The sequence below is a fragment of the Paroedura picta genome, chromosome 4 (assembly GCF_049243985.1).
Source record: "Paroedura picta isolate Pp20150507F chromosome 4, Ppicta_v3.0, whole genome shotgun sequence".
NCBI lineage: Eukaryota > Metazoa > Chordata > Lepidosauria > Squamata > Gekkonidae > Paroedura > Paroedura picta.
In genome coordinates, this window is record NC_135372.1 from 129,476,358 (window position 1) to 129,501,518 (window position 25,161).

A 25,161-nucleotide genomic window follows, 5' to 3' on the forward strand; every position below is an offset into this window, starting at 1 on the left:
ATTCTACAGCAGGGGTAGTCAAACTGCAGCCCTCCAGATGTCCATGGACTACAATTCCCATGAGCCCCTGCCAGCAAATGCTGGCAGGGGCTCATGGGAATTGTAGTCTATGGACATCTGGAGGGCCGCAGTTTGACTGCCCCTGCTCTGCAGGATCAAGTGATATATAAGAGGTGATGTAATAGCCATCTTCAAGTACTTGAAGGACTGCCACGTGGAGGATGGAGTGGAGTTCTTTTCTGTTGCCCCACAGGGTCGGACCAGAACCGATGGGTTGAAATTAAGAATTTTCAACTAAACCTATGGAAGTAGTTCCTGAAAATTAGAGCAGTTTCTCAGTGGAATGGACTTCCTCTGGAGGTGGTGGGTTCCCCTTCTTTGGAAGGTTTTAAGCAGAGGCTAGATAGTTGTCTGACAGGAATGCTGATTCTGTGAGCTTAGGCAGATTGTAAGTGGATGGGCACAAGGGATTGTGTCCCTTCTTGGCTCTTGTGGCTTTTTCTTGCATGTCCAGGGAAATGCTGATCACCACTTCGGGGTGAGAAGGGGAATTTCTTCCAGGCCAGACTGGCCAGTGATTCTAGCATTTTTGGGGGGGGAGGGGGCATCATCTGGACATGGAATTGGGGTCACTATGGGTGAGCAGGAAGGTGTGAGTTTCCTGCATTCTGTGGCGGGTTGGAGTAGATGACCTTGGAGGCCCTTTTCCAACTCTATGATTCCTAAGTGTGCAAGAACAGACATGGGAAGAAGTTACTGTAGTGCTAAGAGAATATCGGTGCAAACCTACTTGTGTCTCCTAAGAAACAAGACCCATTATGTTCAGTGGGGGTTCCTAACAGGCAAGTATGTTTAGGATTGTATGCTGAGTTAGCTGACAAATCAGGGCTACCAAGGCCCTGTCAGGCCAGAAATCTTGGCCCAAAAGGTCCTGGATCTGGTTGAGACCAGGCAAACATCCTTGGGGCCAGGGATTACCAAGAAATTGGTGTTGGCAGAACACAATGTTCTTGGGAGGAGGAAGGTATTGGGAAAAGCCGTCTCTTTTTGCCATCAATGTTTATATGGCTTTGCCCACCAAAAAAGAGGGAGGGTAGGGTAGGGTAGGGTAGGGTAGGGTAGGGTAGGGTAGGGTAGGGTAGGGTAGGGTAGGGTAGGGTAGGGTAGGGTGAGAAAGGAAGGAAGGAAGGAAGGAAGGAAGGAAGGAAGGGAGGAAGGAAGGAAGGAAGGAAAGAAGGAAAGAAGGAAGGAAGGAAGGAAGGAAGGAAGGAAGGAAGGAAGGAAGGAAGGAAAGAAAGAAAGAAAGAAAGAAAGAAAGAAAGAAAGAAAGAAAGAAAGAAAGAAAGAAAGAAAGAAAGAAAGAAAGAAAGAAAGAAAGAAAGAAAAGGGGGACTTAGACGACATGATTTTTTACTGTATGAATTTTAGAAATCGTGATCCATTCCATTAAAGAGCTGGGATTAGGGAGCTCCTTCTCTCTTTGCATTATTGATTGACTGCCCATGTTGGGCAGGAACAGCAGCGCTTCGAATGCCGTTCTGCTTTCCTGACCCTGCCTCCTTCTTATTGGTATAATATTTATGGTCTTGCGGAGCCTGCCTCTTCGGAGCTGTGTGTCTGCCTGATTTGCAGCACAGGTGCCGTGTAGGTGGGTGCTATGTGGGTTTCCCCCGGCTCTGCCAGGATGCCTGAACTGTGCTAGCTGAGCACCAGGCACTGGCAGGCCTGAGCATCCTGGCAGCCAAGGCTGGCAATCTGTGCCAATTTGTGGAAGCAGTTGGGGGTTCAGAAACCTTTTCTAAACTTGTCGGGTTGTATAAATAGCACAAATCTGTGCCTCAAGAGAGGAATATAAAAGGAATAAAGCCCCCCCCCACATTCCCCCTCCCCCCAAAAAAATTCAGATCAGGCAGACAGACCAAGAAAAAGCAAAACACCGTTGATATTTGCTGCTCTGTCCGTAGGCTTTAAAGGGCCTGGATTAGAACGAATCAGAAGAGGGCTCCCATGCCTGTGTTTAAAGGATCTGCATAGGGATTTGTTTAAAGGGACCCTGACTCTTGAAAGCGCCTGCCCTGGACAGCTTGGAGCTCTCTAAGGTGTTGCTGGACTCAAATCCATCTCTATAACAGAGCCCAGGGGTGCCTTCTTCTTCTTCTTCTTCTTCTTCTTCTTCTTCTTCTTCTTCTTCAGTAATATCAGAGCTCTCTCAGCCTCACCTCTTACAGGGTGTCTGTTGTGGGGAGAGGAAAGGAAGGCAGTGAAAATCCATCTCTTCTTCTTCTTTCCTTTCTCTGCATCAAGAACTCAGAAGCTGCTGAGTTAAAGCACAGTCTGACCTGAACTTAGGTTGGCTTTCACAATTCCTCTCTTATTCCTGCCTCAACTAATTTTGTCTACTTTCTGGCTCCAGGCCAAGCCTTCTTTCCTCCTGCCTTCCCTTCCTGGCGATATTCTAGGGCTTTCTCTCACGAGTTGTAACATCGCACAATATCTATTTGCCGGTGTTTATTATTAAGCAGTGCCAAAAGTGTTTATCGATAGAAACAACAGGACAACCCATAATTAAATCATTGTTTCGGCTACATCTGCTATTTAGCAACTTGAAGGGAAATAATTTTTCTCACAACAAAGAGGGAATGGTCAAGGAAGCTCTCTCTCAAGTTTGCACCCATTATTACCATATAAAATAATATATTAGTTGCTTAGCTACCGATCATAAAAGGAGGCCAATTAAAAATGAAAGACTCCTTAACTAAACTGTGTGGAATAGAAACGCAGAAACTTAAAAGCTGTCAGGTGGTTTTGTGGAGAGAATAGCAAGAGGTGATTGACAAAGTGGGTTTTCCACGGCTTCAATTTTGGCTTTGATTCAATAAATGACTGACGTGCCGGTATCTTCTGAAAAAGTAGATAATGCTTTGGAGAGGTTATTTAGTAAGCTGCTGATTGACAGTTTACTAAAACCGTCCCGTGGACAGAGGTAACCAAACAGAGCCATATTTTGACAGGTAAATTTCTTTAATCTCCGTTTTGCAATACCTCTTCTTCATATTATCGGTAGAGACTCAGAAGTACCAGTCAGGCCCATTATGCACGGCCGCTGAAACGGCGATTTCGGGTCACATGGAAAACGCGGAGGGGGAAGAAGCGAAGCAAACCGCTTATGCACGGGACGGGACGCAATGGCGGCAAAACCCAGAGTAACCGATTATGCATGCAGCGAACCCGGCGCTGCTTCTGGTTGCACCCCGGTCACCCGGGAGCTGTGCTTTTTCCCGTGTTTCGGTAATGCGGCTTTTTCGGTGGCGTGCACCGAATCTGCGGCTGGTTGCAGCCGGCCCCATGAGTTTTCGGTGATTTTAGTTGCCGCCATTCCACCCCGAATGTGCGCTATCCCCCCCCCCCCGTGCATAATGGGCTTAAATTGCCAAACTGAAGTCTTGATATTGTGTGGTCCCCCCCTAAAATACACTGTGGTTTGTAAGGAGCATCTTTTTATGTAAAAATGGGTACTGCACAGCCTAGACAGGTTTTTTTTTTTTAATGAAAATAGTTTAACCTTTGGTTTCTGCCAGGTATTGTATTGTAGAGATTGGTTGTAGAAGCGAAGTAGCAAGGCAATGAAATCTAGGCTGGGAACATTTTGATCTGAAGAAGGGATCTAAACTATCCTGGCAAACTATGGCCACCTTCAAACATCACCTGTAAGCACAGTTAGGGAACAATGTGTACAAACTCAGCGTATGCTCTTTCTTCTTTCCCCTCTCCCTCGGTTGGCATGTGAAATCCCTGCTGGAGTTAGTTCATGACCTATAGCTTCAGGGTAGCCGGAAAAATAGCAGCAACAACAAAAAAATAAATAGATAAAATTTTATTTAGAACCTGCCCTTCCCCGAAGGCTCAGGATGGTTCACAACAAATGTATAAACAGTAAAAATATTATCTAATCATAAAATAGTCATAGGTATTTTAAAAATCGCCCATCGCCCATTAATTAATACTCCGGTTGAAAATATGATCTACCTAAAACTGTCTCCTCCCTCAAGGTGAGGGTTCTTTGTTGTTGTTAGGTGCGAAGTCGTGTCCGACCCATCACGGCCCCATGGACAATGATCCTCCAGGCCTTCCTGTCCTCTACCATTCCCCAGAGTCCATTTCAGTTTGCACCGACTGCTTCAGTGACTCCATCCAGCCACCTCATTCTCTGTCGTCCCCTTCTTCTTTTGCCCTCGATCGCTCCCAGCATTTGACATTTCATTCTATGTTTTAAATGGCTGTGCTCTGAATTGTTATCTGTAAGCCACCTTGAATTGTTATCTGTAAGCCACCTTGAACTATGAAGAAAGGTGGGATATATAAAAAAAGAAAGGAATTTTTAAAAAAATTGACAAATGCTCCATCTGATGAATGGACAGGCCAACCTTGATAAGAAGAACAGTTGGTTTTTATACCCCGCTTTTCACAGTCCAAAGGAATCTCAAAGCAACTTAAAATCCCCACAACAAAGAGAGCTCTGACAGGACTCCTGAGGAATAACAGCCCTATCAGGCCTGTGATGAGCCCAAGTTCACCCAGTTGGCTTCATGTGGGGGAGTGGGGAATCAGATCAGAAGCTGCTGCCCTTAACCACTACACCTGCTGGTGTAGGCATCCTTGTTGTTCCAGGAACTATTGGTAGGCATTGTATTCACCTGGAGGTGTCATTGGGCTTGCCAACTTCCAGTTGATGGCTGGAGAATGCCTGGAATTGCAGCTGATCTCCAAATGGCAGAGACCAGTTTCCATGGAGAAAATGGCTGCTTGGAACGTAAACTCAATGACATTATACCATGCTTAGGTCCCTCTCTCTCCAAACACCCCTCAAAGAGTCTTGCGTGCGACTACCTCCAACCTCCTGGTGGTCCCTGGCCCCAAGGAAGCCCGCTTAACCTCAACCAGGGCCAGAGCTTTCTCCATCCTGGCTCCCACCTGGTGGAACGAGCTCCCAGAGGAGATCAGGGCCCTGACGGAATCTAAACAGTTCCGCAGGGCCTGCAAAAGGGAGCTCCTCCACCAGGCATTTGGTTGAGGTTGACCCGGACCATCACTTCCAATTGGCCCTCAGCCCCCCTCCCCCACTCCTATTATAACCGCCACTGGTCTGCCTGGCGCCCTGGGTCCCGGTGGAGCTGAGGCTCCTTTGCAGTTCATGTTATTACTGTTATCATGTTGTTGTACTGTTGGTGTTGTCACATGTGTTCCTCATGTTATATGTATCTGTTTCCTGTTCCCTGTAAACCGCCCTAAGCCTTCGGGGGAGGGCAGTATATAAATATAAATATAAATATAAATATAAATATAAATATAAATATAAATATAAATATAAATATAAATATAAATATAAATATAAATATAAATATAAATATAAATATAAATATAAATATAAATATAAATATAAATATAAATATAAATATAAATATAAATATAAATATAAATATAAATATAAATATAGATAAACCCTATCCTTCCCAGGCTCCACATCTAAAATCCCCAGAAATTTCCCAACCCCCCCTCTGGCAATCCAGCTTGGTGTCATGGTGGCAGTCTCAAATATGGAGAACCGGGTTTGATTCTCCCACTCCTCCTCCACACTCAGCCAGGTTGGTGACCTTAGGCTAGTCCCAGTTCTCTTAGAGCTGTTCTCAGAACAGTTCTCACAGAGCTCTCTGAGCCCCACCTACCATCGAGAGTCTCTGTTGTGGGGAGAGGAAGGGAGGGCAATTTTAAACCTTTTGGACTCTCCTTCAGGCAGAGAAAAACTGGGTATAAAAACCAACCTTCTTCTTCTTCTTCTTCGAATCATAGAATCATAGAATCATAGAGTTGGAAAGGGCCATCCAGTCCAACCCCCTGCTCAACGCAGGATCAGCCCAGGATCTTCTTCTTCTTCTTTTCGGTCTCCTCCTTTTACAGATTATACAGTGGGTAAAACTTGCATTTGGCAGCTCTGCTTCAGAAAATGAACCTTCTTTCACTTAAGAAATATTATCAGCATCTCTTCTCACTTGTCAATGACTGCGAATGAAGCAGCACCTTGGCGCATACCGGCAAGGGGGCTGGGGTGGGAGATATTGGCATGTTGAACAAACAAATCCCAGACATGCGATGGCAATAAAAGGGGCGTCCGTTTGGCGGAGGTGCCGACGAGGTAGTTCCAGCCCAGGAGATGGGTTTCCTTTGCAAAGCTGAGCTCGAGGCGGCCGATTAATTTGCAAGGGATCTTTGGATTCTCCGGCCTGCGAGCTTTCCAGTGGAGAGCGTCTCCCCTTTTAAAGAACCTGCCTTGCAGGACAAAAGCAGCTCAACCTCGTGGATGACAACAGGGCAGCCTTGGCTGGATTTCATACTTGGCTTACCCAGCAATGAGGAAGGAGTGATGGAACGGCCTCATCAGAAATTCCAACAGGAAGACGATAAGGAGGAAGGAATCCAGGGAGAAGCATCAGGCAGATCTCTGCCTGGCCCACCAATAATGCAAGGCCTCAAGACCCTGTAGTGGCTGGAGCAGGCATTCTCTACCTGGGTTTTGTGAAACCCTGGGGTTGCCTGACAGCCCTGGAAGGGTTTCTTGAATGGGGGGCAGCTAATTAGTTCTTAAAATATATTTATAAATGTTAAATATTGTTCGGGATAGGACCCTATATGGTCATGTTGATACTCCTCCCCTTCTAAAATGGCCAATGATGGGAAGGGGAGGGGCCCCAGGTGGGCGTGTCCACAGCTCTGCTTCCGAAACATATTCTACACGATCACACCACTTCTGGGGTTTCTCGAAGCCTGAAGAATGTCTCATGGCAAAAAATGTTGAGAAAGGCTGGGCTACAGTGTCCGGCTAGGATCGAATCCCCGCAACGCCATGGAAGCTTGCTATCCCGCTTTGCAGGGTTGTTGTTGGTGACGACAACATGGGAGAGAAGAGAATGAGGAAAGCCACTTACCACGCTATTGGGTACAGTTGTCCTTTCAGTTGGCTGATGCCTGGATTTGCTATCCTATGCTACGCCAAGGCTCTGGCAGATGTAACCAATAAAGTGGTGGCCACTTCAGCTCCAGCAAGGCATCTGTTGTTTGTTCACCACCTCCCTCTTGGTTGGGGGCCAGCAATGCCACCAAGGGGGGAGTAAGAGCTCCCATGTCCCTCACTAAAACCACTGCCATTCGCTGGGCTGAAGCTGTGCTGGGAAGGGAGTTATTTCCCTGCGTTTTGCAGCTCCACATGCACCTGGAGCCTGAGACTTGAGAAAAGCCAATGTCTAGTTTGGCTCCTTGTTTTTGCTTGCCTCATTATTTTTTTTTGCTTGCCTTTTGCCTTCGTCAATGTGCAGGCTGTCTCTTACAGAAGGCCGCGACGGAGCCCGGAAAGTTACATTTCAATTAACAGGACATTAAATGTATTTGCTTCTTTTCCCGGGGTTTGATAGTTCAGTTCAGCTTGCTCTGTGCTGTTTACTCGACAAGCATTTGTGGTATGTGTAAACTACATTTGTCCATTTATCTCGCCTTGACATTTAAGGAAGGGGGAAAAAAATACTCTGAAAACTCCTTCGTGCCTGAACAAGTGATAGGGTTTTGTTATAAGTGGCAACGTCAGAGACTCCAGGTTCTTCAAGCACCTACAAGCCCTTCTCTCTCTCCAAAGGAGCAAAGGGCATTTCATCATGTACAGCAGGGTTAGTCAACCTGGACTACTATTCCCATGAGCCCCAGGCTGTCTGGCCAGCTGAGAGCTCGCTACATCCTCCATTTTTGAAGCGCGAGGTGGGAAATTGCATAAAGTGGATTCACCAACCTAAAAGACACTAGCTCCCAGAGAGCAACCAGCAGGCAACCTGCAGAAGGAAGATATGGAGGCTCAAATGTGCTAAAGTCATCTGCTTCGTCCTGCCCTTGCACCCACCTCCCTTTCCTTTTTAAAATGGCAGCAGGCCTGGAGCAATGAATAGGTGGACACGAATGTAGGCAATACCAGAAATAAAAGAATATATTTTTCAAGGTTGTAACACAAAGCATACCAGTTTGGTATAGTGGTTAGGAGTATGGACCTCTGTTCTGGCAAGCCGGGTTCAATTTTGCACTCCCCCAAATGCAGCCAGCTGGGTGACCTTGGGCTTGCCATGGTGCTGATAAAACTGTTTTGACCAAGCAGTGATATCAGGGCCCTCTCAGCCTCACCCACCTCACAGGGTGTCTGTTGTGGGGAGAGGAAAGGGAAGGTGACTGTAAGCTGCTTTGAGCTTCCTTCGGCATATAAGAACCAATTCTTCTTCTTCTTCTACCTCTCAAAAGTTTTCTCCCCCCCAAAAAAAAAAATCGGGAATGATATTAATTTTTAAATGTATCAAAGGACTCGTGATCCCATAAGGGGTGGCCTTAAAAAACATTATGTATCGATGAGTCCATGCATAGGCTTTGCAACGGAGAAGTATGATTTATAAAAAATTAGTGGACATCATGGGACCTTCAAACTGCATCAAAATATGGAGGAAGGGGATTGGTTGCCTGAACTGATTGACAGGCGTGTATAAGGCGCGTTGCTCTCTTCCTCAATTTCCAGCAGCAGATGTGGAGGGTGAGATGCATGAAAAGGCAACAGATAAAGGTGAGACAGCAAAAAGGTGAGAAGGGGCTGGGAAGCGCGATAAAACTTAGCGCTCTGACATTCAGCTGACTAAACGCTATTTTTACTAATGTGCAGAAATGCACATTCCTCTTCCAAATACTGATGAAAAAGTGTTAATTTGTCTCCCGCCCCCCCACTAAACCTTATCCTCATTTCAAGATCCAGTTGTGCCATGTGACAATATTGAACCCACCTAAAAAGATAGCCAAGGGTAGTCCGATCTCATCAGATATTGAAAGCTAAGCAGTGTTGGCCCTGGTAACGATTTGAATGGGAGACCACCAAGGAATCTCAGGGTTGCAGCCCAGAGGCAGGGATCAGAAACCACCTCTGAATATCTCTGGCCTTGAAAGCTCCCCAGGGTCGCCATAAGCAGGCTGCGAAATGACAGCAAACAGAAACCCAACAACCAAAAGAAGCTCTGTCTCCTGCTATAACACAAACATAACATAACGCCAGATTCGAACGCTTCAGCTCTAGAATGGAACGTTAAAACTCACGACGAGCCCGTTCCTTTGCCATCGTGAGAAGAACAAAACAACCCTTCCCTGTGCCTGCTGTTCATTTTTTTAAAAAAAAACACTGTTCTCCTTCCACCACTAAATGTGCAAAAAAATCCTTTTGGCAAACCGTATGGGCTTTTCCCCGTGTTAAAAGAAAGCGAGATGACTTTCTCCTACTTAGTTATAAATAACAGAAGGAGCAAACCCACAACTGCTGTGCAGTGTCAGTTTGGCTCAGAATTCTAAACGGACTCTGGCCAATGTATAAAAATGGACACGGGAGTCTTCTCTCCCCCCTTCTCCCTCCCTCCCTCCCTCCCTCCAGGTCTTTGTAATCCCACCCCCATTCCCGTCTCGTTCTGCCAGCCACAATGACATCTGCTGGTGGAGACAGGAAGCCATAAATCTGTAGGGCTCCTCTCAACCAAGCTTTGTTAATGCCTCTATTTATTTTAAACACACACACACACACCGGTTCGGGCGCCATCTCAGTATTGCTGGACCTACAAGCTCTTCTTTACGTTTTTATGCCTTCTTAAAGGGGGAAGGGAGCATTGCGGATTTAATCTCAAGTTGCGTTATTGAAAGATGAACAGTTACTGAGGCCTCTTGGATTGCAAGCACATCCTTGGGAGAGGGGGAAATGAAAAGAAAAAAAAAACCCAGAAGAAAAGAACTGTCTCAAATTACTGATCCCAGATTATGAGGAATGCTTACTTTCATGCTTCTTTTCAGTGAAAGGCATCTACTTCAAGTAAAATTCGCACACCCCTGTGCTATGTATGGGGACGGAAGGGTGCTAATGTGAACCACCATGCAAATGAAGGAATGTAAAAGGACCAATCAGAGACTCGAAATCCTGGACTTTGTGGACCAATCGTAGGGCTATATTAAGGGCCAATCAGAGCTCTTGGTGGGCCCACTGAATTGTATATAAGTCCCCTCCCCCCCATTGTTTGTTATTTTAGTGTGTGTTTGGGTTCAATAAAAGAGCTGTGTTTTCAAAGAACTTGTGGTCTGTGTCTATTGAACCAACAGATAAATTGTCCTGCAAAACCAAAGCTCAGGGTTCGCTTCTCTTAACATATCAGGGCTATATATGGTTGCCAACCAGCCAGCCTTCCAGTGCTGGTTGGAGTTCTGGAGTTACAACTGATCTCCAAGCTAGAGATCAGTTCTGCTGGAGAAAATGCTGCCTTCCAAGCATGGGTTCTCTGGTGTTACATGTATGTTGAGCTTCCTCCCTTCCCCAAACTCTTCTTACTGTTCTCCTGGGTGTAGTCTGCATGGAGCTTTTATTGCAGTCCCAGGTTGATTCAGTCTCTGCCGTCTACACGGAATGTGATTTCCATTTTGATCTTGGGCGATTTAAATATTTCATCTGCAACAAGCAGGATTGATCTGGAGTGACCCTACCTTTTCCTTGCGATATCCTGGAGTAGTTCTAACCCTCGATATTTGAAAAATTGCATGACTAAAGGTGCAGCTCACTGCTTTTCCCCAAACTAGCTTGCTGCCGAGCCTCCAACATTGTACAAAAGCCCTGATTGGTCAGGGCATCAGTTCAAATGCTTCTGGTTGCAAAACTTTCCTCCCAAGATTTATTGTTATTGTCACCAGCCTTTCCAAGTTGCTCATTTTCACTGTTAGTATTCCCTACCTACTTGTTACTTTTACACCCTATACATGGTACATCCCATGGATATGCAAATGATAGAGAAATAAAGATAAATGGGTAAATATAGCGGGAAGAAGAAGAAATGGAAGTGGGATACAAACAAAGACTTTCAGGGTCAATTTGCACGTAGAAAAGTGGGATTTTTGAAACAGGAGGGCAGAGAAAGAATGCCAGCTTCCTCAAATTCTTAACTAGAGAATGCACCCAAGCTTGAAGACTGGCAGCGACTGGGCAGATACATATGGATGCTTTAGCCTGATCATGCATTGAGCAGGGGGTTGGACTAGATCTCCTGTATGGCCTGTTCCAACTCTACGAGTCTATGATTTTCCTGCTGGCAGAGGGCAATCCCCTGGCATCAATCCCCTGCCTTGGATCTCTTGAAGAGAAGAAACGGGGGAGGATGGAAACAAAGGTGGTTCTCTAGGAATTTCACCCAGTCTCTATGGTCTTTGCCATGGAGATTAACAGAAATTCCTAACATGTCACCTGGATGTAACATTGCTTTCTTCTAAAACTCTATCCTCCCTAGGGACAACCTGAACACCTTCAAGCATTTGCCTGTTTAGGGTTGATAAGGATAAATGAATTCAGGCTGGAAGAATCCTGAAAAGTATATACTCTTTCAATTAATGTGTGAGTCATGCTGGTTAATGGAGTCCCTGCCTTAAGAATGTTGTTCAGATTTTCTTCTTAACCCCCAGAGCATTAGCTCTTCCATGGTTTCTTAAGCAGGATTGCATTGGGGACTTCCTTAGCTTTGCACAAACAGAAGAACTTGCCATAAGGTAGCATGAAACCAAGATGCAAAAGACCAGCTACTCACGAAGAAAGCCAGGACAAACACAATCATAGGCTTTTAATTAATCTGAAAGTCTTTTACATTTCTTATCAATAGGATTGTATTTGTTCATATTCCCTCTCCCACACAGGTAGTTTTATGGGTTTAGAAGAAATGTGCTAAAATATTTTAAAGGAATGTATTTTTATAACATTTGATGATACAATGAATTTAATTCCATCCCCCCACTTCTGCCTAGCAGAGGAAACTTGGTTACATGATTAGTTATACTAAGAAAAGTAGATTTTGACTTGACTCCATATTAGCCTTGGATGGAAAGTTCAACTGCATAAGCCTATCAGAGGTGCAACTAAGGTCAGGTGGGGTTGTTATTCTGGCTCAGTTTGATCCAGAGGGCAACACTCTGCTGGGTAGCAAAGCTTGGCTCTAGATCCTGTGAAGCAGAAAGAGCCACCAAGTATGTTCAGCATATATGTTGTCGAGGGATGCTCCAAACATTATATTTTACGGGTATGCACATAACAATGTGGAAATAACCTGAACCACTATATAATGTATCTCTGCGGCAATCACACACCTCTTGCCACATGTATCAGACATGCGCCATGAACTGGAATCCCTTTGTGAAACCATGCAATGTCAAAGATCAGGTTACTGACTTGTACCCCATGAAATGGCAGTCTTCAAGCAAAGGTTGGATACACACTTTTCAAGCAAAGGTTGGATATACACTTTTCTTGGATGCTTTGGGCTGATCCTGCATTGAGCAGGGGGTTGGACTAGATGGCCTGTATGGCCCCTTCCAACTCTATGATTCTATGATTCTATGAAATGGCCCAGAGTAAGTTCAACATGCTCCAAAAACATAAGTGTGCCTTTTAAGGAACATTGGAATTCATACCTTCCATTTTTTACACAATACATTTTATAGTAGTGGATAGTGCAAACAAAAGTTTCAGGGACACTGTCAGTTGGGAGACAGGAAATTACCTCTGGGTTATCATTGAGACCTTGGGGTTCTAGTGGACAAATTATAGAAAATATTGAATTAATATGGAGATGAGAAAGACAAAGTCCATACTGGGTTTTTTTTAGGAAACAGATAGCATTCTTTCCCTCTTCCTGTTTAACTTGTACACTGAGATCATTAGAAAAGATTAAATTTAAAGAATCAAACATTGAAATTAAGATTGGAGGAAGGAATATTAATAAACTTTGGTATGCTGACAACACTTCAATCCTATCAAAAAGTATGGAAGGCCTGGAACAGTTGATTACAAATGTCAATGACATGAGCAAGGAATCTGGCCTTTTCTCACACACTAAAAAGACAAAAATAATGACAACTGCGAAAAACAGACATGTCACAATAACAATTGATGGTGAAGAGATCGAGTGCGTTCAAAAATTCATTTTTCTTGGATCTCAAATTGATGAGACTGGTGATTGCAGTATGGAAATAAAACATCAGATTGTTTTGGGTCTCTCAGCAATTACAAGCTTGAACCGAACATGGAAAAGCAAGGACATAAGCCTGACTACCAAATGTAGATTAGTTCGATCTATCATATTTGCAATAGCCATTCATGGGTTCTGCGGGTTCCATGGACAGGAAAAGTCACAAACAAGGAAATACTTCAGCGCATAAATTCTGATCTGTCACTGGAAGGCAAAATCATGAAACTTTGGCTTACTTTCTTGGGCCATATCATGCAATCCAACTCACTGGAGAAAGCAACTGGTCAGTGGGAAAAGGTCAGTGGAAAAAGGAAACCAGGCTGACAGAGGTCATGGTGGTTGGATATGATCAAAATGGACACCGGTCAGATCATTACACAACTAACAGAAGTGGCGTGGGATCAGAGGTTGTGGTGGCAGTTGAGCCGTAGGCTCACAAGAGTCGGACTTTGCTGAATGGCTAATATCATCATCATCATCATCATCATCATCATCATCATCATCATCATCATGAAACAGACCAAAAACCAAATGGTCAGTATTATAATATCCTTGTATAGATCCGGTGTGGTATAACAGAGTGTCAGGCTAGGATCTGTGAGATCCAGATTCAAATCCCCACTCTATCATGGAAGTTTGATGAGTGACCTTGGGCCAGTCACACATTCTCATCCACACCTACCTCACAGGGTTGTTATGAGGATAACATGGAGGAGAGGAAAATTATGTAAGCTGTTCTGGATTCCCACTGGTGAGAGAAGTGGGGTATAAATGACGCAACAACAAAGTAGAGCTACAGTGTGGCTTCTCTGGAATAATGTTTAGAGGTCTTCTTACTTTACCTCAAAAAAGATACCCAAGAGCTGGACAAATATACAAGAGGACAACCAAGATGATTACAGCCTTTCCTTGTAGCAACGAGTCTAAAGCTTCTTAGTTTAGGAAAAAAACAATTGGGGGAATGATAGTTTATAAAATGATATAAATAGATAACTTTTTCTCCCTTCCCCACCACAATACAACTTGGGACCCCCTAATGGACTTGACAGATAATGGATTTAGGACAGACAAGAGGAAATACTGAATGAGTAATTAAATCATGAAATTCTCTGCCAGATGGTGTTATGAGGGCCGCTCACATGGATGGCTTTAAAAGGGGATTAGACAGATTTATGGAGGAAAGGTCCATCAGTGATGACTAAGGGAAGCCTCCGTGTCCAGAGGCAGTGAACCTCTGACTCCCAGTGCAAGAATGCAACATCAGAGGAAGCCCTTGGCCTCTATGCCCTGTTCACTGGCCTTGCGGGGCAACTCATTGGCTACTGTGTAAAACGGGATGCTGGGCTAGATGCATCATTGGTCAGATCTTCTTACATTTGTCCTGGGAATACACTGTCCACATATTCTTACCTTTGTTCCACTTTCCTACTGGATCCAGGTATTGTACCTCTTTCATTGGAACTTGGTCTAAAATATAATGTACTATTCTATGGAGACAACTATGCACAGCCAGGTAGATTTTGGAATTATTAGTTCTTGCTATATTCTACAGAACCCAAACCACGTTCCTAGTATTGTTATATGTGCGTCAGGTCGACTCCAGGGTAGAAGAAGAAGAGTTGGTTCGTATATGCCGCTTTTCTCTACCCGGAGTCCCCAAGTGGCTTACATTCGCCTTCCCTTTCCTCTCCCCACAACAGACACCATGTGAGGGAGGTGAGGCTGAGAGAGCCCTGATATTGCTGAAGAAGAAGAGTTGGTGCATATATGACGCTTTTCTCTACCCAAAGGAGTCTCAAAGCATCTTACATTCACCTTCCCTTTCCTCTCCCCACAACAGACACCATGTGAGGGAGGTGAGGCTGAGAGAGCCCTGATGTTGCTGAAGAGGAAGAGTTGGTTCTTATATGCCACTTTTCTCTACCCAAAGGAGTCTCAAAGCATCTTACATTCACCTTCCCTTTCCTCTCCCCACAACAGACACCCCGTGAGGGAGGTGGGGCTGAGAGAGCCCTGATATGACAGAAGAAGAAGAGTTGGTTCTTATATGCCAATTTTCTCTACCCGAAGGAGTCTCAAAGCGGCTGACATGCACCTTTCCTTTCCTCTCCCCACAACAGACACCCTCTAAGTTGGGTGAGGCTAAGAGAGCCCTGATATCACTGCTCAGTCAGAACAGCTTTCTCAGTGCTGTGGCGAGCCCAAGGTCACCCAGCTGGCTGCATGTGGGGGAGCGGGGAATCAAACCCAGCTCACCCGATTAGAAGTCCACACTCCTAACCACTGCACCAAGCTGGTGAGGATTGGGTTCCTTGTCCATTACTCTCCAAGCTCCGCCATACTGAGATAAAGACCATGAAGGGCATCTCATTTTCCCACTGACAATATTTGGATTGTGCTGACCTGGATAGACCAGGCTAGCATGATCTCGTCAGATCTCAGAAGCTAAGGAGGCTTTAGTATTTGGATGGGAGACGATCATGAAAATCCAGGGTTGCTATTCAGAAGCAGGCCACATCAGACCACTTTTGTTCAGCTCTTGCCCTGAAAACCTACGGGGTCGGTAGAAGATGGTTGCAACTTGATGGCAAAAAGGGGAAAAATCTGGGAAATACCCACAGAACACAACATCTGTATTGTGGAAGTAGGAGTTCCGGCAACCACATTCTAGAAAAAGAAACGATAAAGCTTTCTCCAGCTTCTTTGCTTCAGCAGGGAAGTGACGGGTTCGATATCTGTTGTTTTATAATAATAATAATAATAATAATAATAATAATAATAATAATAATAATAATAATAATAATAATAATAATAATAATAATAATAATAGTTGGTTCTTATATGCTGCTTTTCCCTACCCGAAGGAGGCTCAAAGTGGCTTACAGTCGCCTTCCCTTTCCTCTCCCCACAACAGACACCCTGCGAGGTGGGTGAGGCTGAGAAGAGCCCTGATATCACTGCCCGGTCAGAACAGTTTTATCAGTGCCGTGGCAAGCCCAAGGTCACCCAGATGGCTGCATGTGGGGGAGTGCAGAATCGAACCTGGCATGCCAGATTAGAAGTCAGCACTCCTAACCACTACACCAAACTGGCTCTCATTTGTCCTGGGAATACACTGTCCACATATTTTTACCTTTGTTCCACTTTTATTTTTATTTTCATTTGATACAAGATAGAAAAATACGAGTACATTAATAAGGCCCGTCATAATGCATGAAATAAAAATATATACAATAAGCCCTAATTGTGAATACTGATAATTATGCAACTTATAATATCACCCCCACCTTATAATGTCCCTTTATGATACATTTTGCTAGATAGCTCAGGTATGAACCCCATTATTCTTGGAAAGCATAATGGGTTCCATATCTGAATGCTCCTCTATGGGGAAAAATATCAGGAAAAACTGAATGGAAACCCTTGGCCATTCTGGTCATGGACATCTAGGAAGCAGGTAGAGTGCGCATGGGCGGAGATGGGAGGCCTGCTGGCTGAAGAGTCAGTGCCCAGGCGACGCCATTACCCTTGAACCTGACAAATGAAAGCATTGAGCTGCCAGGGCATGCTTATTGCAAAGCATCGAAAGGGAAGTCACTTGGAATAGCTCCCATTCTCATTTTACAGATGGGCCAATGAGGCTGAGAGACAGCGACTTGCTCAAAGGAGCCAGTAAATTAATAGCCGAAGCAAAGCTAAGAACTGTGGCCTCTCTGATCTCAGTCCACGTTCCTTCCCCTCCCCTCGTCCTGCCCTGCATGGCTCCTTCTACTTCTGACACCACACGGCTGCTTAGAATAACACTCTGTGGGTTCTGAGTCAGTGTAGCTGAACGCAAATAGCATCCCAAGTGCGGGTCCACCAGATGTTTTTAATATGTCTCTATCACTCTGACACAAGTGGGGCTGTGATGTTACTTCCTCTGTAGGGCCAAGTTCACGCAAGAATGATTTCCTGCCCGGAATATCACTTCCAGGTGAAGGAGCCATGTGTACGCTTCTGCGTACCTGCGGCAAACACGTGTGTGGTGATTGAGCTTGGGATGCGTGGTGGGTTCACACTGGAGATGCATGGGTCAAATTAGTTGTATGCACATTTCATATGGATTTTGTGTGCCCAGAAGCAATAGAAATGCAGGGGGGAAATGCCTTGCAAATTCCACTCTCTCCGATGCCCTCATTTCACCCTCTCTTTCCTCCTGTCCCTCCTCATCCCCTTTCTGAAGTCACCTTCTCCATTCTTGGGAGTTCCTTTCATGGTGCATCTGTGCATGAGCCAGCCAGGGCTTTCATCTGCCTATCGCTGCCAAACACCTGGGAGAAACAGAGAAGGAGGAAAGAAAGGAAACTTCACACAGTTTGTTCAAGAGGCAACCCAACACCTCCTGAGCGGCCTTCTCCACCGGCAAGAACTTGTCAGCAATCTATTTTCCCAAAGTGTGGGAAACAGAGAACTTTATCACATCCCATTCACGGAACCTGGGGTGGGTGTGCAGGAATCCAAGAAGAGAGGAGAGGGAAACCCTCCTGCCCCCAATCGATCCTTTCCTCGAGCTTCCCAGTGGAAAACGTAGGTATGAGAAGCACCCCTGGAGAGGGCAGGGCTCGGCCCCAAGCAGGACTCAGCCGGATCCGGAGAGTGACCAGATCTGCTGTCCAGATTTCTTTCTTTTTTTTAAGGGATTCGTAAAAGTACATTTTATTCATTTTGTCAATTCTCTCTCCCCCTCCAGTTGATTCTGTTCTTGTTCAGTGATCAAAAGATGAGGGCAGCCAGGTAGGGATGACATAAAAGGGTTGGGAAGGGAGAGGGTAAAGCAAGAGAAAGATGAGTAGGAACAGGTTGGCACTCCAGGGAGGAGTGCAGAAATAAGGTGGTCTTCCCCTCCCCTCTCCTGCCCCCCCCCCGGGGGCGTGCTTTCTCTCCTCGAAGCTCTCCGGTGACCAGGGAAGCCCTGTCTCTTTAATAAACTGACTGCCTTCTGTCTGCTCGGAGTAAATTTCATCCTGTCATCAGGTCGCGGAGGAGGAGTTTGTTAATGTACAGTTTGCTCAGTGGATCGATGTTTGCTGGCATCGCCTCGCCCTGCCTGTGTCTGTGTGTGTGTCTGTGTGTGTGTGTATGCCGGCTGGCTGGCTGGCAGGCTGGGGCGCGCGCGCGCGCGAGTGTGTTTGTGTGTGTGCGCGCGTGTGTCCCCGCGTGCGCGTATATGTGCGTGCGCGCGCGTGTGAACACCAGATTTCCTTCCATCCCAAAGCTCCTCCGTCCTCTTCTATATCACTCACAACCTGGCATCTGACAGCAGCAAACCTGCAGTTTTTTCCCCCCCTCTCTTTCTCTCTCCCCCCCTTCCTTCTCAGCAAACACACACCAATCCGCCCTACAGATCTACGCGAAGGAGGCGGCGAGCAGAGGAGGGGGGGGGGAGAATTAAAGAGAGGGGGGGCAGGGACAAAAAAAAAAAAAAAGGAGATCGCCCAAACCTTACACCCGAGCTGCTTTTTCCCACCCCCCCCCCCCTTTAAAAACAAACTCTTTCCAGGGAGAGATTTGGTAAATCTTTTTTTTTTCTTGCGGGGGGGGGGGGAATCCACTGAAAACATCCCGGCCCCCTCTCCCTACACCGGCACTGTGAAGGTTGCCTTTGCACCGGGAGCTCCTTTTTTTTGATTTTGCATCAAAGCAAGTCTCGCAACAGTTCAAACAAAACAAGAGAGGCGCAGAGAGAGAGAGAGAGAGAGAGAGAGAGAGAGAGAGAGAGAGAGAGGGCACAGCCCCCCCAGCCCCCCCCCAGCCCCCCCCAGCCCCCCCCAGCCCCCCCCCAGCCCCCCCCCCCAGCCCCCCCCCGATCTTTTCTTTTCAAAAAGCAGAATCCTGTAAGAATAAGGATCCGGACAGGTTGAGCTCGTCACTGAAGTGCCAAAGGAGACAGGAGGGAGCTCGCCGCTGCCGCTGCCGCCGCCGCTGCCGCTGCCGCCGCCGGGTTTGCTGGGGAGGGAAAGCAGCCGAGGGGAGAGGAGAAGGGGGGGGGGGAGGACTCCGCCAGCCAGCCAGCGAGCGAGCGAGCGAGCGAGGAGCGACCGCGAGAGACAGGCGGCGAGCGACCGAGCAGGGCTCCCGGATCTGGGCAGCGAAGTGCGGCTGGAGAAAGTGCCGCGATGCCAAGGAGGAAGCAGCAGGCGCCGAAGCGGGCAGCAGGTAAGGAGCCAGCGCGCTCTCGGCGGCGGCGGACCTTTAAGCCCTCCCGGCCTCCCCCGCCGGTGGGGTGTCTTTTTTTTTATGCATTTTTTTTCGGGTCACCCTTTTTTCTTGGAGCGGCTGTTTAATTTTTTTGCAAGCCACCCCCCCCTTCCCTCCTTTCCCTTCCCCTCCCCCGGTTGTTTCTCCCTTGCAGACACACGCGCCTGGAGTAACTCTAGTCAATGACACCCCCCCCCCCCTAAAAACACACAAACACACACACATCCTCCATGCCCGCAATTTTTGCGCCCAGGCTGTTCGGGAGACGCTGCCGAGGCTCGCCTTGGCGCTCCGCAGCCTGACGCCCTTCTTAAACTTTTCCCCCCAACTTTCTTCCGCTCGGATTCTCGCCTCCTTTCCCCCTCCTCTCTGGCTCGCCCGCCCCCCTTTCCCCATCCTTGCGGCGCATCCCTGTGCAGAGAGGTAGAGACGTACAGGGAGACGGTGGCTCGCGTTGCTGTAAAAGAAGGCTCAAAAAAAAAAAAAAAAAAGAAACACAACAATCACAAGAAAATATACTTTCCTGTAGCATCGTCTCTCGGGCAATTGCGTGTGTTTGTGTGTGTGTGTGTTGTGTTTGTCTATGTCTGTGTGTGTGTTTGTGCGAGGAAATAAAGAGGGGAGGTTGTCTCCGCGGATGAACCCGCGGGTTGAACTTCAAAGCCTTTGATCAGCGGTGGTGAAAAGGAAGAGAGAGAGAGAAAGAGAGAGGGAGAAACCGTAACAGGAAATAAAACGAGCATTCTGAAGGCTGAGAGACAATCCCTAAATTCCAACTTTTTTCCCCTCCTCCTTCTCCTTCTTTTGCGCATTGTGATTCAGGTTTCGGTTCCGAGGGGCAAATCCGGCCAGGTTATGATTAATTTGTATAAGGAGCTGAAACGCTTTACAACTTTTAAAATATATAGGTGCGTTTGGACAGCATGACTTAGAAGGGTTGGGAAGAAATGGGCAGAGAGAGGCCTGTCTGCAAGAAGTTAATTCGGAAAGTGGGTTTCGGTGTGTGTTTTCACAGAAGTTGGCTTTGACCGCTTTACGAAAAAAGAAAATAGTTTGGCGTCTGCCCTGTTCAAGAGACAAGCTTATTTTTCTGCCACTAGACCCACCCACTAGGGGGGAAAAATCAGGTTTCCACTTGATTGCCAGCTTTGATTTGACATTTGATTGATCACCTGTCATCTTGCTGCCTTTGATCTATTCATTCTTGATATATATCAATAAATCACTCACTATGGTAACCCAAGTGCCAGGGATGCAAGCCTGGCCCTCTAGAATCTCCTAGCCAGACCTACACAATTATTATCTTGTTTGACTTTAATGTGGGTGGGATTTTTTCTTTCTTCCCCCCCCCCCCTTTGTGTTTGTCTAGATCAGTGCTGTACAGTGTGGCTAACTTGTTGGGGATTTTGTTTTTAACTCTTGCTGTTGGCCTGCAGATCCCCAGTTCATTCTGTGAACTCCCTTTAGGAGCCTAAATAATAAAGCATTAAAAACTGAGGGAAACTTGCATGACATGCATTTGAGTAAATCATCAATTTGAATAAACCTATATTTGAGTAAAGCTTTCAAAGGGGAACAATTATTTTCCGGAGAAAGCGGGAGCGATAGGTTTGAGAAACTTTCTGCAAACTTGAAACAGTTTGAACTTCCGCAGTTCCCTCCACACTTATTGTGACTTGGATGAACATTAGCTGTTCAACTAATGCTTAAATAATCCTTGATTAAATGCGAGCCAATTAGGACTGGACCTACAATCCGAAGGCTGCTTAAAATGTTCTGCTGCAACGTTTGTTGAGGCACATATAAATCAATAGCAAACACCTTTAGGGAATCTTGTTGGGGTGGGGGGGGTTCTTCACTGTTTGTGTAGATGTTAGAGACAACAGCTTCGAGGGGAAGAGGTTAGAGTTAGAGCCACATGGTTATTCTCCCCCCCCCCCAAAAAAAGAGAGTAAACTATTTGTAGTAAGGAAAGGTAATTTAGATTCTCTGCGAAACATTCTCAAAAAGCCTTATTAGTTATCAAGGATTTCAGTGCTTCAATAAATGAGAGTCGGGCCACTCAGGAAAGTATTTCAGTTCCCACTGGGAATCTTAGCTGCACCCCACATCCAGATAGATGTTCCCCCAGTATAAATTTTTTTTTGAGAAATGTGCTCATCTTCCAACTTTCTCATTTGCTTTCTTCTCTAAGCATGCTAGATTGGGGGGGATAAAGATAATGGAGAAGGAGCACGCATGAGATTCAGGCACCCTCAGTACGATGACATCTTCCTAGGTTGTTACCTTGTCCCATCTCTGATCCTTGTCCAAGATGCTGCTTCTCACAAAAAAGAACTTGGAGGAAGTGGTGGTTGCAAAGATCATTTGAAGAATCACTCCAGCCCACACTTCCAGAGACCCCCGTGAAACAGGTTGCCCTGTTGCCCAGTTTGCCCCTCTCTTTGCAATCCCATTTGTTTTGTTTCAGGTGGACGAAAAACTTCTTAATTTGAATTCACTCCGGTTTAAGGGCGTGCGGTCTTGCTGTGAGATTCCCACCCATCATCCCGTCCTGACTTTCATTTTCTGAACTGGAGTGTCAGGATCCTGTTCCATAAAGCAAATCCGGTCTCAGAAGACTGCTGTGCCACAATGTGGCCTTAGGCAGAATGGGGAAGGAGTGTGGGAAGAATGAATTATCCAGATGTTTGGCAGGATCCTTTGCTTTTGCTTCCTTTCAATGCAAGTCTGTTATTTTATATTTCTTTATGAACCCGAAGCATCCGTAGTGTTCTGAAGGCTCATTGGATTTAAGCTTCGTCGAGGTTGCGATTGTGTTGGTTGAGAAAAAGTTTGCAACTTTTTTGGGGGGGGGAGGGTGGGGGGCTCACCTCTCCGAAAAGAAAGGTGGTAGTGTTGCGATTCCGGGCATAGCTGCCGTGGTCATTGCTCAAAATTAAATCCGATGCACAACTGTAAATAATTACGGCCAAGCCTGGACTTCGAAAGCAGGTTTCTCATTTGATTAATGAACGGCATAAAGGTTAGAGAGAACAAGCAAGTGAATCAGCAGGGAAGTCCCCACTGCTTGACAAAAAATCTACCTACATGGGCAATTTCCCTCTCCTCGTTATTAATTTGAAACTCTGAAATCCTTATATCAGATGTTATGGAGACAGAAAACCTGGCGATGTCAGGGGATTGGTAGAGATGCTGGAGTTGACAGTGGCACATTTCTTGCTTAGAATCTCTCTCTCTCTCTCTTTAAAATCATACTTTGAGTCAGGAAAGCACCTATTTCAAACACATGTGCTTACCTTGACTCATTTCTCAGCAGCATTGTTCCCCCCTACACACACACACACACACACACACACACACACACACACACACTATTGTCTGCATAATTCTTCTAGCAGATGTTTGAATATTTTTAGGTCAGTCTCTGACATTACATCATACATTTATTTGTAGTGATATATTACATGTCCATTGTTATCTCCCATCCCCAAAGAGCCCAAGGTGCTTTACAGACTGTCGGTCTGATTCCTCTCTTCACCCATGGCTGCCATTCAGGAGGAATTCTCCTGTATCCAATGGGATTACATTGTGGCAAGAAAAATGAACATCAGGCCCAGAATATGGTATCTGAATTATTATATATATATATAATGCAGCTGTCTCTGGGTACTAGGTAGCTCATGATGACCCATCACAGCTAAAGGGAAGGGAAAGGGTGAAGACTAAAACTAAACTGATATGTTAATTTGAACAAAAAAAATTCTCTACTTCAAAAATATCTTTTCAACACAGTTCCCATGATTAAGGCTTGCTTTCCTTCTGCAGCTTTTGGAGCTGTGTGTATTTATTTTTGCTAAGTGCTCATATGCTGCTTATGGCGGCCGAATGTACACCTGGGCTCAACACTGTTAATGGGTCTTCCTTTTGGTTCTCCTTTTCCCCTTTGCTGGGCTCTGATAGGTTGCCCTGTTAAGAAACGAAAGCTCAGAAGTACAACAGAGAGTGCGAGCAACCAGCTGCATTTACTTTTGTTTACGGGAGCTAGAAATGAATAATGCAGATTTTGTTTTCATGAAAATCCTTGTGTGGCAGTAAACACGAGACTATTAGCAATCATTACTTAAAAGTTGCAATTTGCACCTTAATAATACAGGTTGTTTAACTAGCGAGCAATCCATTCAGATCGGGCAATCTGCATTCTTCCACGGTAGAGGACCTTAGTCTGAAATGTAGTACGGGTAGATATGTACACCTTTAATATTAAAGATTCTGCTTTTGCATTATATTACTCCAAGCCGTAATATTATTAAGAGGCTATAAAGATTTGCAATGTCTTTCTTTTATCTCCCCTGAGGAAAGGATGCGAACATCAAAAACATCTAAATATCTCTTGCTTCAGAATTCTTTAGCTTACCTCCCCATCTCATTACCTTGACACAAAAGCAAAGGTGTTCACAAAGAAGGGGTGTGTGACATTGCATCTCTGATGAATGAAAGGGTTCCTTTCTGGTTCTAGAGCCATCTTGGTTGTTACCACTTGTGTTTGGTGAATCAAACCCAGTCAAGGTTACAATTCAACCACGCATTTCCCCCAAATTATTTGATAAGTCTCCTGAACAATTGGTAAGATGTCATGAGCAAGCACTTTAACAAGTACGAATGTCCATACCTCGATACATTGCAACTTGGTAATTAATCATCTATTCCTTCCTTCCTTCCTTCCTTCCTTCCTTCCTTCCTTCCTTCCTTCCTTCCTTCCTTCCTTCCTTCCTTCCTTCCTTCCTTCCTTCCTTCCTTCCTGAAGGAATCACTATATCAGTCCTTAAATTAGATGCTGCGGAGTTCAGATTGTCATTGATATGAACAAGTCATGTCTGTTAGTAGCTGGTAACAATTCAAAGATTCCCCCACCCTGATTGTTGCATCAGTAATAATTGTGATTGCACCTCTCGCTGTGTATAAAGAGCTTTATCATTCCTGTCTCATAATACACACCAGTTCTAGGAGATTCAGTTGGGTAGCCGTGTCGGTCTGAAGTAGCAGAGCAAAATTTGATTCCAAAGACATCTTTAAGGCCAACAAAGTTTTATTCAAGGTGTGAGCTTTTGTGCGCATGCACACTTCTTCAGACAAGAATCATAAGAGTACAGATACAAGGAGTTCTTGTGTTTTCCCATTTTCACCTCTGTGCTCTTCAATCTCCAGTGTTAACAACTTGTAAAGCACAGAGATTCTGGTGGATAGCTATGATCGAGTCTAGTAGCTCCTATAAGACCAACCGCATTTTGTTCAAAGTATAAATGTTTTGTGCACAGGCACTTCTGCAGGTGTTTCTGAAGAAGGGTGCTTGCCTAAGAGCTGTGTTGTTCTTAAAGGTACCAATGGACTCAAACCTTCATTTTGTAAAGAAGATATCCGCTATTTCTGCCTTCGTTTTCAAATTTAAAACACAGGGCTGCTTGCTCCAGGATTTGGGGCCCTTCAGGTTAAACACCCACACTGGGTCACAGTCATCTCCACAGACCGAAATTTTTCTAATGCTTTTCTGTCTTCCTTGGGTCCTCCAAGCCAGGACAGAAGAGCCGCAGAACCCATTACTCATCTTAGAACTTTGGTAAAAGTCCATCTTCTTTCTAGTGGTGTCCCTGTTCAGACCTCTGCTCCCCCCTCCCCTCGGTAGTTTCCGTCTTCCACAAGGATCATATATGTACCAGATCATTAGAAAAAGTACTGTTACATGTTGCTGTTAATAAACCAGGGAACACATCATTCCAAAAGGGTGAAATGTGTGTGTACAAGAGGAAGGAATGGCATG

At 45.5% G+C, this 25,161-nt stretch overlaps 1 protein-coding gene across 1 annotated transcript in view; it reads left to right on the top strand.

Moving 5' to 3' along the window:
* The first annotated feature begins 19,132 nt into the window (after positions 1-19,132).
* TSHZ2 (teashirt zinc finger homeobox 2) overlaps positions 19,133-25,161 on the top strand; it is a 421,574-nt gene continuing 415,545 nt past the window's right edge. Inside the window, exon 1 of the mRNA XM_077335642.1 lies at positions 19,133-19,301. Within this exon, the coding sequence (XP_077191757.1) occupies positions 19,262-19,301 (40 nt within the window). The 5' untranslated portion in view covers positions 19,133-19,261. The remainder of the gene's footprint in view (positions 19,302-25,161) is intronic.